This window comes from Mandrillus leucophaeus, unplaced genomic scaffold (assembly GCF_000951045.1).
Source record: "Mandrillus leucophaeus isolate KB7577 unplaced genomic scaffold, Mleu.le_1.0 Scaffold229, whole genome shotgun sequence".
NCBI lineage: Eukaryota > Metazoa > Chordata > Mammalia > Primates > Cercopithecidae > Mandrillus > Mandrillus leucophaeus.
In genome coordinates this window covers 1,345,594-1,362,809 of record NW_012102354.1, presented here as the reverse complement: position 1 = coordinate 1,362,809, position 17,216 = coordinate 1,345,594, and the positions used below count along the sequence as shown (strand labels likewise).

General features: G+C 39.2%; 1 protein-coding gene across 1 annotated transcript in view; it reads right to left on the bottom strand.

Annotated features, from left to right (window-relative positions):
• The window catches only part of PPP1R21 (protein phosphatase 1, regulatory subunit 21), an 83,606-nt gene that overhangs the window by 18,616 nt on the left and 47,774 nt on the right, over positions 1 to 17,216 (bottom strand). Inside the window, 3 exon segments of the mRNA XM_011981591.1 lie at positions 3,601 to 3,753; positions 8,111 to 8,238; positions 14,805 to 14,897. Of these exon segments, the coding sequence (XP_011836981.1) occupies positions 3,601 to 3,753; positions 8,111 to 8,238; positions 14,805 to 14,897 (374 nt within the window).

Here is a 17,216-nt window from a genome sequence, read left to right as displayed (position 1 = left end):
TACAATGGTGCATTTAGTAGAAATCATACTTTTGAATACTCATACATACAACCATTCTGTTTTTCACTTTCAGTACAGTATTCGGTAAGTTATATGATACATTCAACACTATCACAAAATTGGCCAGGATTGGTGGCTCACTCCTGTAATCTTAGCACTTTGGGACACTGAGGTGATGGATGGCTTGGGGTCAGGAGTTTGAGACCAGCTGGGCCAAAATGGTGAAACCCTGATGCTACTAAAAATACAAAAATTAGCCGGGCGTGGTGGCACACACCTGTAATCCAAGCTACTCAGGAGGCTGAGGCAGGAGGATCCTTTGAATCCCGGAGGCAGAGGCTGCAGTGAGCAGAGGTTGCATCACTGCACTCCAGCCTGGGTGACAGAGTGAGTGAGACGCCATCTCAAAAATAAATAAATAAGGCCAGACACAGTGGCTCATGCCTGTAATCCCAGCACTTTGGGAGGCCGAGGCGGGTGGATTACCTAAAGTCAGGAGTTTGAGACCAGCCTGACCAACATGGTGAAACCCTGTCTCTACTAAAAATACAAAAAACATTAGCCAGGCGTGGTGGCAGGAGCCTGTGGGAGGCTAAGGCAGGAGAATCACTTGAATCCAGGGGGTAGAGGTTGTGGTGAGCCAAGATCGTGCCATTGCACTCCAGCCTGGGTGACAGAGCAAGACTCTGATTCAAAAATAAATTAATTAATTAATTACATTAAATAGGCTTTATGTTAGATGACTTGCCCAAGTGTAGGCTAATGTAAATGTTTTGAGCACATTTAAGGCAGGCTAGGTTGGTAGATTAGGTACATTAAATGCATTTTTGACTTTTTTCTTTTTTTGTGACAAGGTCTCACTTTGTCACCCTGGGCTGGAGTGCAGTGCTGTGATCACGACTCACTGCAGCCTTGACCTCCCAGATTCAAGGGCTCCTCCTGCCTCAGCCCAGCCTCCCAAGCATGTACCTGGGACTACAGGCATGCACCATCATGTCAGGCTAATTTTTTTTTTTTTTTTTTTTTTGTAGAGACGAGGTCTCCCTATGTCACCCAGGCTGATCTTCAACTCCTGGGCTCAAGTGATCCTCCCACCTTGGTGTCCCAAAGTGTTGGGATTACAGGCATAAGCCACTGCACCCGGCTGCAATATTTTCAACATACAATGGGCTTATCAGGACGTAATCCCATCATAAGTCACGGGGCATCAGTAGAAGCTACACTAACTAAAACCATATGGACTTGCACCAATATAGACAGATGAAGAACAGAATAGAAAATCCAGAAACAAACAAAAGCATACATAAAAATTTATTATCTGGCAAATATTGCATTTCTGACTGAAGAAAAGATGGACTAAATAAATGATATAAAAACAACCAGCTAATTATTGAAAAAAAAATGTAGATCCTTCTTTGACATCTTGTATCAGAATAAATTCTAGTTGAATTAAAGATCCAAATCTAAAAATTTATTTATGTATTTTTTTCCAGCTACTACAGGCTGCCTGTCCAAATGTAAAAATTTAGACTGCAAAATGCTGGAAGAAAATAGAGGTGACTACCTTGGAAAGTAACCCTGGCTAAGAATGATCTCCATGAAGAAAAAAACCTATTTGATGATACAAAAATAAAAACTTCTATTTTGAAGAACTACTACAACAAACTAGGGAAAAATACTTCCCACATAAACACAAAATTAACATTCTTAATATAGAGAGAGCTCTTTCAATGCTAATTAGAAACATTTATTTAAAAATAGGTAAATGACCTGAATAGAGAATTTATACAATAAACATAAGTGATAACCATGAAAGGATGTTCCATCTCATTAACAAGCAAAGATATATAAACCAAAACAACAGCAAGAAACTTCTGAGATGGACAAATATTAAATGCATGGGTTAAATTCATATTTCTACTACTGGCAAACTATAAATAGGTAACCTCCCTGGAGTATAGTCTGGAAAAACATGCCAAAATTTGAAACATTCACAGACTTTGAACCAGCAATTCACATAGGGAGATAGGTAGCTTTTATACTGTGGGAAGTATCCTTCAGAGTACCCATTTTGAAGGACAACTGGCAACTACTATTAAAACTTAAAATGTACAAGCCACATGGCCTACAACACTCTACTTCTCATATTCCACCCATGTGCCCAAGGAACCATTTACAAGGCTATCCCTTGCAGTATTATTGTAATGGTAAAAAAGTGGAATTAACCTAAATGCCTACCAATTAAGGGAAACCTAAACAAACTATGGAACATCCATATTATAGAATTCTATGCCATATCTAAAAGGAATATAGTGAGTACCACATGTAATGATAGACACAGTCTCTAAATCATTATTTTAAAGAAAAAAAGCAAACTGCACAATGAAACATGCATTTGGTAAGAAAAAAAGACAAGAAAAGAAAAAAAGAGAAAAGAACAAAAGAAAAGTGAAGGAAGGAAGGAAGAAAAATTCTGTGTATTGTTTATAGATTGCATGCTTATAAATGCTCAAAGAGCCTGAAAGGTTACACATCAAACTGAAAACTATGGTTACCTCTAGAGAGGAACTGGAATTAGGGATTATAATTTACCTGTAATGATCGAATTTAACATAAGAACGTGTTTATGCACTGCATAGTTAAAATGTTTAAAGAAATGAAGAGAAAAAAGTAAAATGCACAAATTGCATGTGCAAGAATATCCACTGTAGCACTCCACTGTAACAGTGAAAAACAGGCAACAACTTAAATATCTACCAGCAATGAATTAAATTATACATTTACAGAAGGAAACACTATAAATAATGATGACAGCTGGCAGCTCTGGGTGCACTGTCTATAAGTTAGCCCTGCTCCGCAAGGAGCAGCTAAAAAATAAAAATATATAATAGTAATTTATATTATATTTTATATTTTATTATTCCTATTTCTTTCATTCTTTTTTAATGATGTCCCTTGAGTCATGTATTTTATAGATACAATTTTTGAGATACATATAAATATATCCTCAATGCATTAAGAGAAAACAAATTCTAAAACAGTCTATGCACCTAAATACATTCTGCTTTTTATAGTATATGTGTGCACGTGCACTCACAACATATACTAACATTTTTTGGATATAAATATATTGTTTTCTAACAAAGTCAAGTGTAGCTACAGTTGGGTGGTAGGATTACAGGTGACCACAATTTTCTTCTTAATGTACTGTAGTATCTTTTTTTTTTTTTGCAATAACCGCATATTCTTATTCAGAAAAAAAATCACACACATATTTCTCTTTGTTCTGTTTCCGCAAGTTTACGAGTTTCTGAAGTTCAATATTTACTGTTTGCCTGGCTACCTCACCCCAGGCACTTTATCAGGCACTTGGGACATGAGTCCAACATGGCCTATGAATATAGGCAATGCTGCTTATCAGGTAAAGTCCGGGTCCTGTCACCTCTTCTTCCCCACAGTCCTCCCCCAACACCCACCAACAACCTGCACCCCAATATCGTATAAAATGTCAGCAATATAAACTGCAGAAAAACTCTTGCCATTCTATAGAATGATTCCTGATGTTTCCTGTGATTTAACCATTAACAGCAGCTAACAAACCTTTCTCAAAGACTTCATATAGGCAGCAGCTTTTTTCTTATACTGTAGCATGCATTCAGCGGAAAGAGGACTAATGAATCCACTCGCTGCCTTAGGTCCATAGCTCAGTGAAGCAATGAAGTAGTCCAAATTGTTGCTGAAGAAGGATGCAATCTAAACAAAGTGTGACAAGAAAACAGATTTTGTTTTCCAACAATATATCTAAAATATGTATCTAATAGTTTTTGCAGCAAAGTTTAAAGATGTTGAGAACGGAAATGGAAATGAAATTCCAACACCTGCCCCAAAGCCCACATTTATTTATTTGAGAATACCTAGGCAATGGATTATAATAAAAAGAGGACACCAGTATAAATAGAACAAATTTCTGACGTGTCCTTTTCTAGACAATTTCTATTCTTCCTGAAAACCAAGACTGATACTCATTGATTCTGTAGGTGACTTTCATGAGCTCTTTACCTCGTTGATTTCTGCCGCTCTTCTTAAAATATCCATGTTTGGATTTCTAGATTCCATTTGTATTTTAACTTTGAATATTTCATATTCTAACAGAAGATATAGCACAGTATCTTGAATATGTAACCTCCATTTAAATTTAATTCTATAAATCTCAATTTATAAATTACAAATACAGAAAAGAAAGACTGAAAATTCAGTAGACTGTCATTTACAGATTTAACATTTGTTAACTCTATGTAAGCAGCCACAAAGATCTATTGCTATAACTTTCTGAGCCATGATTTTGAATCTATAGTGTTTGGTAATACTTGTGATAATACTACCTCCGTGGTTTTGTATCTTAACAAGTACTTTAAAGTGACTTCAACATGTGTCTTTTCATTGAACCTTTAATAGTAGATCATGATCATCTGGATCATTAAATACTTAATTTTCACTACAAACTGACCAAAGTGTGGTTTCTTTTTTTTTTCTTTTTCTTTTTTTGAGTCGGTGTCTCGCTCTGTTGCCCAGGCTGGAGTGCAGTGGCACAATCTCGGCTCACTGCCACCTCCGTCTCCTGGGTTTGTTTGACCGATTCTCCCGCCTCAGCCACCTGAGTAGCTGGGATTACAGATGCCTGCCACCAGACCCAGGTAATTTTTGTATTTTTGTCCGTTTGTTTGAGACAGAGTCTTGCTCTGTCATCCAGGCTGGAGGGCGGTGGCATAATCTATGCTCACTGCAACCTCCACCTCCTGGGTTCAAGCCATTCTCCTGGCTCAGCTGCCCAGTAGCTGGGATTACAGGCGCGTACCACCACGCCCAGTTAATTTTTGTATTTTTAGCAGAGACGGGTTTTCACCATGTTGGTCAGGCTGGTCTTGAACTCCTGACCTCGTGATCCGCCCGCCTCGGGCTCCCAAAGTGCTGGGGTTACAGGCGTGAGACACTGCACCTGGCCTAATTTTGTGTGTTTAGTAGAGATGGGGTTTCACCATGTTGGCTAGGCTGGTCTCAAACTCCTGACCTCAGGTGAGCCACCGTGCCCAGCCCAAAGTGCAGTTTTTTGTTTTTTGTTTTTTTTTTGAGATGGAGTCTCACACTGTCGCTCCAGGCTGCAGTGCAGTGGCGCGATCTCGGCTCACTGCAAGCTCCACCTCCCCGGTTCACACCATTCTCTGGTCTCAGCCTCCCGAGTAGCTGGGACTACAGGCACCTGCCACCACACCCGGCTAATTTTTTTTTTATTTTTAGTAGAGACGGGGTTTCAACATGGTCTCGATCTCCTGATCTCGTGATCCACCCACCTCGGCCTCCCAAAGTGCTGGGGTTACAGGCATGAGCCACTGCGCCCAGCCCAAAGTGCAGTTTCTTTAAGAATCCTTTGATAAACCAGGTGCGTTGGCTCACACCTGTAATCCCAATACTTTGAGGCTGAGGTGGGGGTATTGCTTGAGCCCAGAGTTCAAGACCAGCCTAGGCAATATGACAAGACCCCACCTCTTCAAAATTGAAAAATTAGCCAGGCATGGCAGTGTGCATCTGTGGTCCCAGCTACTTGGGAGACTGAGGTAGGAGGCCTCACTGCAGCCTCAACCTCCTGGACTCAAGTAATCCTCTTGCCTGAGCCTCCCATTCTGGCTAAATGCTTTAGCCAGAAAAGTTACAGTCTTGTATACATTAAAGAATATTGTAGTTTGGTAAATTTTAAAAAGTAATTTGTAAAACAGAGTATTCTACTTTGGCAAAAATTAGTCAAAAATTAATTACTAATGGTCTGAAAGGTTATATTTTTCACTGATATTTTACTATATCAAATGAAATTCTATGTTAGGTAGTATTCAATAAAGTAAGGATTCCAAAAATCTTGAGCTATATAGTCCTTGTGAATGACATGGATTCATGCAGTTGTTTGCATTTGGATCATGGTAGTATATTGTGAGGTTTATTTTCTTTTTTCTAATATTTCTACATTTTCCAGACTTTTTTTAATATGAATATACTATACTCTTCTACTGGGTTCTTAAGGAAATTACGAACTGTAAAATTAGGTTAATCAAATCATATCAGCTAAGTATTTAGTATTAAGCTGACACCAACTAACATTAGTTCAAATATTTTAGTTGAAAACCATTTATTAAAATTCCAGAGTGAAGATCAAATACCTTTCCTTGAGATGACATTTTATGGTTTCAGGCAAAGTAAAGCTAAAATAAACTATGAAATATACAACTATTTAATTATTTCAGCCTTCTCAGGCGATCGAGACCATCCTGGCTAACACAGTGAAACCCCGTCTCTACTAAAAATACAAAAACAAAATTAGCCAGGCGCAGTGGTGGGCGCCTTTAGTCCCAGCTACTCAGAAGGCTGAGGTGGCAGAATGGTGTGAACCCGGGAGGTGGAGCTTGCAGTGAGCTGAGATGGCGCCTCTGCACTCCAGCCTGGGCAACAGAGTGAGACTTTGTCTCAAAAAAAAAAACAAAACAGTTGGCAAATACAGAGACTCATAAAATACCAACATTCTCTCTTTATAGAATTTTTCTCAACTGAATCAAAGTTAGGATTATCCTCCGAAAGCATCTGGCATGCCGTGGATGAAGGAGGTGAAAGAGAAGGTAGAGGGGATGGTCCTCTGGCTCAGGAATTCTGTCCACATAGATCTGTAAGCTGATGGAATCTAAAGATAACACGTTTTAATCACGACCCCACAGTATAGCAAGTGGTCACAGGACCAGTCTAACTTTGAAAAAGATGACACTGGAATGTCTAACATGATCTATGATCATTTCTGACTTGTAAATCACTTGAAGAATATTTGTTCCTATTATGGTCAACCTGTCAGAAGCAGAAGGGTATATAAAGACAGACACAGAGATAAGCATTTCCTTTGGAAATCATGCTCAGTTTGCTGAAATAAATGGGCTAAGATAGTTCTGAACACAGTCCTTTTGGTTTTATACATGTAGGACATTCTCAGAGAAATCTTAATCATTAAAGTTGTTGATGACAGCCACATGAACGCATACTCTGAGAATATACCTTCTGCTGAAACAGGAAAATCCATGATCAAAACATTCTTTTTTTTTGGAGATAGGGTCTTGCTCTGTCACCTAGGCTAGAGTGTGGTGGCTCAAACACAGCTCACTGCAGCCTCAACCTCCTGGGTCAATCAAGTAGCAGGGACCACAGACGCACATCACCATGCTTGGCTAATTTTTAATTTTGTAGGGATGAGGTCTTGACATGTTGCCCAGGCTGGTCTTGAACTCCTGGGCTCAAGCAATACTCCCGCCTCAGCTTCTTGAAGTGCTGGGATTATAGGTGTTAGTCACTGCATCTGGCTTATCAAAGGATTCTTAAAGAAACTGCACTTTAGTCAGTTTACAGCGAAAATTAAGTATTTAATGATCCAGACGATCATGACCTACTACTAAAGGTTCAACGAAAAGACACACGTTGAAGTCACTTTAAAGTGCTCATTAAGATACAAAACCACAGAAGTACTATTATCACAAGTATTACCAAAAAAAAAAAAAATACAAAAACACTAGGAGGAAAAAAACAAAATATTAATGGAACGTATATTGTGGTGGGTTTGTTTTCTTTTTTTGTATGTTCCCAGTGTTGTATATGGCAGACCCTTCATATACACAAGGATCTATGTTGAGACTACCTAGAATCTTCTAATCATCCAATACTGCATTAAAACATAAACAGGGACTGATCTACACACTCAAGACAAATGCTCAACAGTCACTGTCATATTGCTTTAAACATTAGGTAGGGAAGCAGCATGCAGTGCATGTGCCTATAGTCCCCGCCACCCAGGAGACTCCCCTGAGTCCAGCAGTTTGAGTCAAGCCTGGCAACATAGTGAGAGATCCCTCTCTTAAAATAATACGTCAGAGTAAATACTGGGTGGGAAGCAGAGGAAAGGGAGACAGCTTTATTTTACCTTAAACCCTTACATTCCAAAATCCTTTTACAGATCCATTTTCCTATGTCATTCAGAAAAAAAGCACATATTTAAGAGTTTTAACATCAATACAAGCCAGAAAAGAATTACCTTTCCTGCTCCATTTGTTAATGCCACTACTGATGACAGGATACAGTCATTAGTTGTTATCAGCTTCTGTGTTGCTGTTGGAAGTTCATGCTCTATTGTAGCTTTCTGACTATAATGTTTGGAAATATCTATAAAAGCAATTAAAAGAAAATTCATTATTGTCTATATGTAAGTCACATACAAATAACCAGCCCATTCATTTCTCACATCTATTCTTCTAAATTTATAAAGTAAATTTGACAAAGAATGGTCTCAAGTGTCAGGATTGCACTGAATACCAATTAGGTCACAAATCTACATGGAAAGAACAGAGAGAAGTAAGGATCTCTGAACGCCATCTTGGTTGTCTTTACTACAGCTACCAAGATTTCCTCATCGGAGTATTAATTCTAACATTGGGTAAATGGTCCCGACCAGTATTTACCAGTTAAAAACCACTGTTTTGATAGTATAATAGGCATTAAGGAGAAATGATCTTGTACTTATATAAACAACCCATGAGGCTGGAAAGGAATAGCCAACACAACCACAATGTCTCACAATCCTTACTGGACCATAGCTAGTTTTCTAGTGCACACCCTAGCTAGCAATGAGAAATATCTGCACAGCCAAATACGGATTGGATACTCCAGTGCCTGGCTTCCTGTGCAACTGTCTCCAGTCCAAGGATATTACAATAAAGGCCTGTAGTTAGGAAAGCATAGAAGAGGCATACATATATACACATATATATTAATTATATTGTATACAATTGCACATATTAGTTAATATATTAATTGTATATACAATTGTATATATTAGCTAATATATACAATTATATATATTTATATATGTAAATCACAAAACATGAAAATTTTTATAGCCATTTTGTACACAGAGAATATCATTCATTCAGAATCAAGAAACTTAGTTGATTTTAGACTATACATAATTAATGGAGGAAATAAGACTATTTGCAAAGAAATAGTATTTGAGATTTAACCTGAAATGATCATGATATTTTAACTCAAAATTACTATGGTCCATGAATGAGATTATTTTCACTAACATTTTAAAACTAGGGAATTTAAAAATAATTAATATATTCCTATATTTATATACACTTGTATAAATACACCTTTGATTTAGGATAGTTTTAGACTTATAGAAAAGTTATGGAGTTTCATTATACCCGTTAGCCAGTTTTTCCTATTGTTAACATATTATATCACTATGGTGCAGCTGTCACAGAAAAGGAACCAACCAATTGGCACATTACTATTACATTCAATGTATTTTTGAAAAGAAATTATTATCCTTAATATAGTCATAAGATGTCCAAGTGTATAAAAATTCAATTAGGATGCTGAATGTTTTTTGTTATGTTTTTTATATTTTATTTTAGAGGCAGGGAGTATATGTGCAGGTTTGTTACGCGGGCATATTGTGTAATACTGGGGTTTGGACTTCTATTGAGCCCATCAGCCAAATGGTGAACATAGTAGTGGGATTGTTAATACCCAGTAGTGGGATTGCTGGGTCGAATGGTAATTCTATTTTTAGAACTCTAAAAACGAGAGAAATCTCCATACTGCTTTCCATAGGGGTTGAACTAATTGACATCCCACCAACAGTCTATAAGTACTGAATGCTTTTTGCATACAGAACTTGCTCATCCCTAACAGACATTTTTTTTCTACACATCAGTTTTACTCAATATTTTACTGGAAGTATACAACGTTATAATAATACCATTTGGCTGGTAAGCAGTCTTGGTTGATGGTAATTGAGGTACTCATGAAAAAAGTACAATACTAAGAACAATGCTATTGTAGCTTGATTATAGTCATTTTCGCAATCAAAAGGTTTACTCTTGGCAGGATGTAGTGGCTCACGCCTGTAATCCAGCACTTTGGGAGACCGAGGTGGGCAGATCACTGGAGGTCAGGAGTTCAAAACCAGCCTGGCCAACATGGCAAAACCCCATCTCTACTAAAAATGCAAAAATTGCTGGGTGTAGTGGCATGTGCCTGTAATCCCAGCTACTCGGGTGCCAGAGGCACAAAAATTGCTTGAACCCAGGAGTGGGAGGTTGCAGTGAGCCAAGATCATGCCACTATAGTCCAGCCTGGGCAACAGCACAAGACTTTGTCTCAAAAGCCAAGTGAAAAAGATGAAACACGTACAAAACAGAGCGCTAGCTGTTATCACTTGTCTCAAAAAAAAAAAAAAAAAAGTTTATTTTTAATTATTTAGAGTGCTTTTTGACATTAAATTTTAACTCCAAAATGTACAAAAGAATCATGTGGCTTAGACCATAGATTTTTCCTTTTACGTTTCCCATGAGTCTACCAACTTTACACCTCTGAGATTAAAGATCAAACAATTATCATTGAGAATATGTTCCTTGAAAGGGCTGTATTTGCAACACAACCCCCAAATGCTGAAGGAGCCAAGAAATCAAAGAACGAGGCAGGCAAATCCAGTTTATTGGTATAGGAAGATCTACTAGGAGGAACTTACAGACAGAAGCATGGTCTTCGGTGGCTGCAAAACAGATCGCTGCATGGCAAACCCCCAAACGCAGGGCATATATCTTGGGGAAAAAGTATGTGTGTTCTGGAAGGAATGTGTGGGTGGCTACAGGAGTCACAGCCTATGATTTGTAATAGCGTCAAAGTTCGTTTTGAAGGAATCTTACAGTGAATAGGTATTCCTATATAAAGAGTAATACATTAGGCTGGGCATGGTAGTTCATGCCTGTAATCCCAGCACTTTGGGAGACTGAAGCAGAAGGATCACTTGAGTCCAGGAGTTTGAGACCAGCCTGGAAAACACAGAAGGACCCCACCTCTATAAAAAAAAAAAAAAGAAATTTTAAAAATAAAAAATAAGAAAGAGTAATATATTAAATTGACATTTTGGAGGCATTCCCAGACTCAGGGTTAGTCAGAAGTTACACGGTGGATTAAAATTTAAAATAAAGACACTCTTGGCCAGTGCGGTACCTCACGCCCATAATCCCAGCACTTTGGGTTGGAACAATGTGTACTCTGTTCTGTTTCTCATTGTACATTACAAGGAAGAGGGCAGAGAAGGGTAAAATACTATGTGCACTACTTTGCTAAATGACTTTATAAAGCAGTACAAGTCAGTTAATGTGATGCCTGCAGCTTTATTGTTTGAGCTGTTTGCTTTGGCTATTCAGGCCCCTTTTATGGTTTCCTGTGAATTTTAGGATTTTGACATTGGGCCAGGTACAGTGGCTCACGCCTATAATCCCAAAACTTTGAGAGACCGAGGCAGGCGGATCACTTGAGGTCAGGAGTTTGAAACCAGCCTGGCCAACATGGCAAAATCCCGTCTCCATTAAAAATACAAAAAAATTAGTCAGCATGGTGATGCACACCTGTAGTCCCAGCTACTCAGGAGGCTGAGGCAGGAGAATCGCTTGAACCTGGCAGGCAAAGGTTGCAGTGAGCCAAGATCACAGCACCGCACTCCAGCCTGGGTGACAGAGCGAGACCCATCTCAAAAAAAAGTATCTTTATTTTATAGCAAATGTAATACATATACACCACGGAATACTATGCAGCCATAAAAAGGAATGAGATCACGTCCTTTGCAGGTACACGGATGGAGCTAGAAGCCATTATCCTCAGCAAACTAAAGCAGAAACAGAAAATCAAATACTGCATGTTCTCACTTGTCAATGGAAGCTGAACGATGAGAACACATGGACACATGCCAGGGAATAAGACACACAGGAGCCTGATGGAGGGTGGGGGATGGGGGGAGGGATAGCATCAGGAAGAATGACAAATGGATGCTGGGCTTACTGTCCAGGGGATGGGATGATCTGTGCAGCTAATCACTATGGCACACATTTAACTATGTAACAAACCTGCACATCCTGCACATTTACCCCTGAACTTAAGATAAAAGTTGGGGGGGGGAAAAGAGTCATCTGATGATGTGTATATATACTAAACTTTGGGAAACATTGGTCTATATATTTTCATAACTACAACTACAGACTATACTATAGTCACTTTAGAATAAAGTAGAAATCATAAAAAACAAACAAACAAACAAACAGTGTCTTTCTTTTAAATACTAATCTGTCATATAACTTCTGGCTAACCCCGAGTCTGGGAATACCTCCAAAATGTCTAGTTGATATATTACTCTTTATATAAAAACATGTATTCACTATAAGTTTCCTCCAAAACAACTCTTGATACTGTTACAAAAAATCATAGGCTGTGATGCTATACCCACTTACACATTCCTTCCAGAGCACATGTACTTTTCCCTCAAGATATAAGCCCTGTGCCTGGGAGGTTGCAGTACAAAGACCTTCTTATCTTATGACTGCCTCAACACCATTCTTCTGTCTATAAGCTACCCCAGTAAATCACCCTATACCAACGAAGTGGATCTGTCTGCCTCATTCTTTGGTTTCTCAGCTCCTCCAATATTTGGAAGTGACTACATATACTCCTCTTTTACAAAACAAAATGCCACTTGTTAAACAATTAAGTCACTTCTGTTTTAATTCCATGTATGATACATATTTTAATAAATTCCTCTGTTTACACTGAGACCAACCTATCATCCAATAGATTAAGAATCCCTTATCCAAAAAGCTTAGGACCAGCAGTGTTTTGGACTTCAGATTTCTTCAGATTTTGGAATATCTGCATATACATAAGAAGGTATCTTGGGGATGGGATCCAAGTCTAAATAAGAAATTCATTTATGTTTCATATATACCTTATACATATAGCCTGCAGGTAATTTTGTACGATACTTTTAATAATTTTGTGCATGAAACTAAGTTTTGACTACAACTTTATCATGTCACGTGAGGGCAAGTATGGAATTTTCCACTTGTGGTGTCATGATGGCACTTGAAAAGCTTCAGATTTTGAGGCATTTTGGATTTCAGATTATCATATTAAGAATGCTCAACCTGTATTAGCATAGGAAAATTTATTTTTTTTCACTTTATTGTTTCATTTTGTAGAGACAGGGTCTCCCTATGTTGCCCAGGCTAGTCTCAAATTTTTGGGCTCAAGCAATCTTCCCACTCGGCCTCCCAAAATGCTGGGATTATAAGTGTCAGCTATTGCACCTAGCCAGCAGAGGAAAAATTTTAAAACAAAACTAAAAAACTTGTAGCTACAGAGGTACTTGCGGTTTCAATGGCCTGGTTCTAGGCTAAGTAAAATTCTGGAAGAGAGGACTACAACTAAGTCTTAGCTCCTCAAACCAAAAGCCACACAGGAAAAAAGCAACATCTCTTGGATTTTTCTGTAGGCCAAACTAAATTCCGTAGGACTGGAGTTGAATATCATTAACTACCACCCATATTGCCTATCCAACTTGTGATTTCTGAAACCAAGGCTAATTCTGTAAGTACAGTGACGTTCAAAGTTCCTTATAATTGGGGTCAGGCACAGTGGCTCATGTCTGTAGTCCCAGCACTTTGGGAGGCCAAGGCAGGTGGGTCACCTGAGGTCAGGAGTTCAACACCAGCCTGGCCAACACGGCGAAACCCCATCTCTACCAAAAATACAAAACTTAGCCGGGCATGGTGGTATGCATCTATAATCCCAGCTACGCACGAGGCTGAGGCAGAAGAATCACTTGAACCCAGGAGGCAAAGGCTGCAGTGAGCGGAGATCACACCACTGCACTCCAGCCTGGGCAATAAAGTGAAACTCAATCTCAAAAAAATTATAAAGTTCCTTATAATTGAATACAAGCCATAGAAAGGCCCATACTCTAGTGTGAATGGTAAACTGGTGCTTGGTAATACTGCTGAGACTAAGTATGAATCCCAGTGCCACAGATCAGGTCCCCCAATAGATCCCTCTTTTCCATGTTACGAAACACAGCTTTAGGTTTTTAAAAATAATTTTTAAATTCTGTGCAATTAGTAATTGGTCACTAATTGTTAACTAAACACAATGAATCATCTAGGCACCTGGACTATTTCCAACAGTCCTTAATGATTGCTCCTGTCCCTCTTCTCCTTCCCCTGCTTTCCCTACCCCAACAGTCTCTAAAAGGAAAAGAAAGGGAAAAAAACCTACAAGCAATTGCAAAGTTGTAGATTAGTCAGGACTCAGAATCACACGCTAAGAAGCATATGAAATGCTTTAAAAGGTTCCCCTCGGCCTTTCAGCAGACTACATTTTTAGGAGCACAGAAGCAATTGAAAACTGACCAAAATGTAAAACCAGACTTTCATTTCTTATGGCTATGCCCAACAAGACAGGACTTTAAAAGGCATTTAAAACATTAAAATGCACAGGATGGTGGAAAGTTAGTGTATTCCTTCTGGGGACTTGAAGCCTTGGTTTCCTCAATTCCTTTGTGCTTGGGCTCTAAGAAGTGCATTGTATTTTGCAAAAGGCCTCTGAACAGCATGTCTGGTTTCGTACAATTCACACACCTGCCTAAAGTCAGTGTAATGTATTTCTGGCTAAAGTACACAAGGATTTCTCTTCAGCACTTTGTTTATCTCCAGAAATAAAGCAGAAGGGAAAAGCAGAAGGCAGTGAGCTGTGCACCCAACATAAGCCGAATGCTACTAAGCCTTTATCTGGGGTCTATTACCCCTGGCAGTGTTTGTTTAAATCTTATTCAGGCAGATCGAAGGAAGTCGGGCAAAGGTTTTAAGCTTACGTTCTTTTTCAAGGCCTACCTTTCATAATGTCATGAAATCCATGCAGAGCAGCACCAACATTTGTTAACACAGAACTGTAGTTTGTCCGAAGGAGTCCATCTGGCTCTGTACCTAGGAAATCAAAATCACAAATCTAAGCATTTTCCTGAAAAATGGACTGCCCACTGTACCCCTCTACTTTTGAGAAGATAGAGAATGAAGATTGCTTGCCATATGCTAGAAATAATGGCTCTTAAAATCTTGGCAGATACATTCAGACATAATGGTGATACACATAAACACATCTAAATGATTTGCATCTCCTACGTCCACAAATATTTCTTAATGGTTGAGAAACAAAATTCAGTTGTTAGGCAGGATTAAGTCTGTCCTGATTCTTTGTAAAACGAAAGTCTTTGTGAATTTTTACCTTGTTATTACATAAGACATTTTTCATTCCCTACACATTATTTGCTGAACATCGCTAAAACACTCTTACCCAAATATCACAGAGTTCTGCTTCTGCCAAGTCAGCATGAGGAGCTCTGTGGACCTGCTTGCCCTCTGCAAAACTGGTAAAATTTGCAAAAAGGACAAAGTCTCTGGAAACGGTTCTAAGGGCAACACAGCACATGATTTACTCAAGAAAAGCTGTAACAACTCAGTAATAACAGTGAGAGTCTATGGTATTTAAACCAAGAATCACTACCTCCCTCCCACAGCTCAGGGAGAAAGAAACTCCATTCCCAATAGGTATAACCAAGAATACAGGACTTCCTCTCTCCCAACTCCTAGAGAGGTCTGGATTTCTCCTCTTGCTCCCAGCTACCTGTTACTGAAGCTAAATTCTAAGCAAGTGTGGACAGAGGTGGGGAACGTTCCCCTTCTTTCACCCAGCCCCTACTCCTAGGATGGAGGCTCTACCTTGGGCATGGTGCTGACAAGAAAAGTGGGGCCCTGATCACCCTTGCCCCAGCTCATCAACAGGAGTTCCACCCTGAAAGAGGCAGACCAAGGAGACCGGGGGCTGCTGCCTACCCCCTCCACTAAGTGCTCAGTTTCTAACAAGGGGGTGCCACTTAGAGAAAAGTATGACCACTGTCCCCAGCCCCCAGAGATTTAGCCCAGGAGATAAGCAAGCCTTAGAACAAGAGCTCTGAATCTCTTCTTAAGGAACTGACTTAATTTGTAATAGAGTGTGGAGAAGTTCAAGCCTAAGGGTGTACTCTAAAAAATTACAGCTGTGGTGAAAGCAATGAAGAAGAAATTGATAGATTTATTAGAGATATAAGTTAAACTGTGGGTTGGCTGGTTTACCAGAGAGAACCAGAAACAGAAATAGCTAAGAAGAGCCCTCCTGGGGTCAGAATGAAGCTCAAACACTGATCTCAAAAAACTATCCCTGCTAGGTGTACGCTAGGTCTATAAGTATACCTATAAAAGAGCCCAAACTTAATTGATTCCCTGAATAGACAATTGATGCCCCACAGCATATTGAAAATGAGAGCAATCAATCAGCAATTAGCGGAGCTTAAACCTGGGTGTGATCAAGGAAGGAGACAGTGAAGGAGAGCCCTGCCACCATCGTCATCCCAGGGTGACTGTGTGCATGCCCAAGGCTGAATCCTCTGAGAAGCAACATCATGGCACAAAACTTATATGCTAAAAACTAGAAGATGTGTTTAAAGAAAGTAAAGAGCTACATAAATGGAAAAACATACCATGTTCATGAATCAGACGACTAAGCTTAGATGGCAATACTCCCTGTATTAATTTCCTAGGGCTGCTCTAATGAAGTACCACAAACAAGTTGGCTTAAAACAACAGAAATTTGTTCTCTCACAGTTCTAGAGGCCAGAAGTCCAAAATCAAGGTGTTGGCAAGGGTCACACTCTCCCCAAAGGCGCTAAGGGAGAATTCTTTCTTGCCTCTTCCAGCTTCTGTTGGCCCTAGGTGTTACTTGGCTGTGGTAGCATAATTCTAATCCCTGCATCTGTCTTCATATGGCCTTCCCCCTTGTGTCTCTGTCTCCCAATCCCAAATTCTTTGTGTCTCTGTCTCCAAATCTCTCTCTCCTTATAAGGATCCCATTCATTGGATTTAGGACTCTCTTTAATCCAGTATGACCTCATCTTAATTTGATGACAACTGCAGAGATCCTATTTCCACAGGAGATCACACATATGGGTACTGACAGTTAGAACTTCATACATTATTTTGGGGGACACAATTCAACTCACAACCCTCTCCAAAATGATCTACAAGTTCAATGCAAATCCCTATCAGAATCCCAACTGACTTCTTTGTAGAAATCGACACAAGTTGATTCTAAAATTCATACGGGATTGCAAGGGACCTCAAATAACCAAAACAATCTTGGAAAAAAAGAACAAAGTAGGAGGGCTCACACTTCCTGATCTCAAAATTTGGTACAAAGCAACAATAATCAAG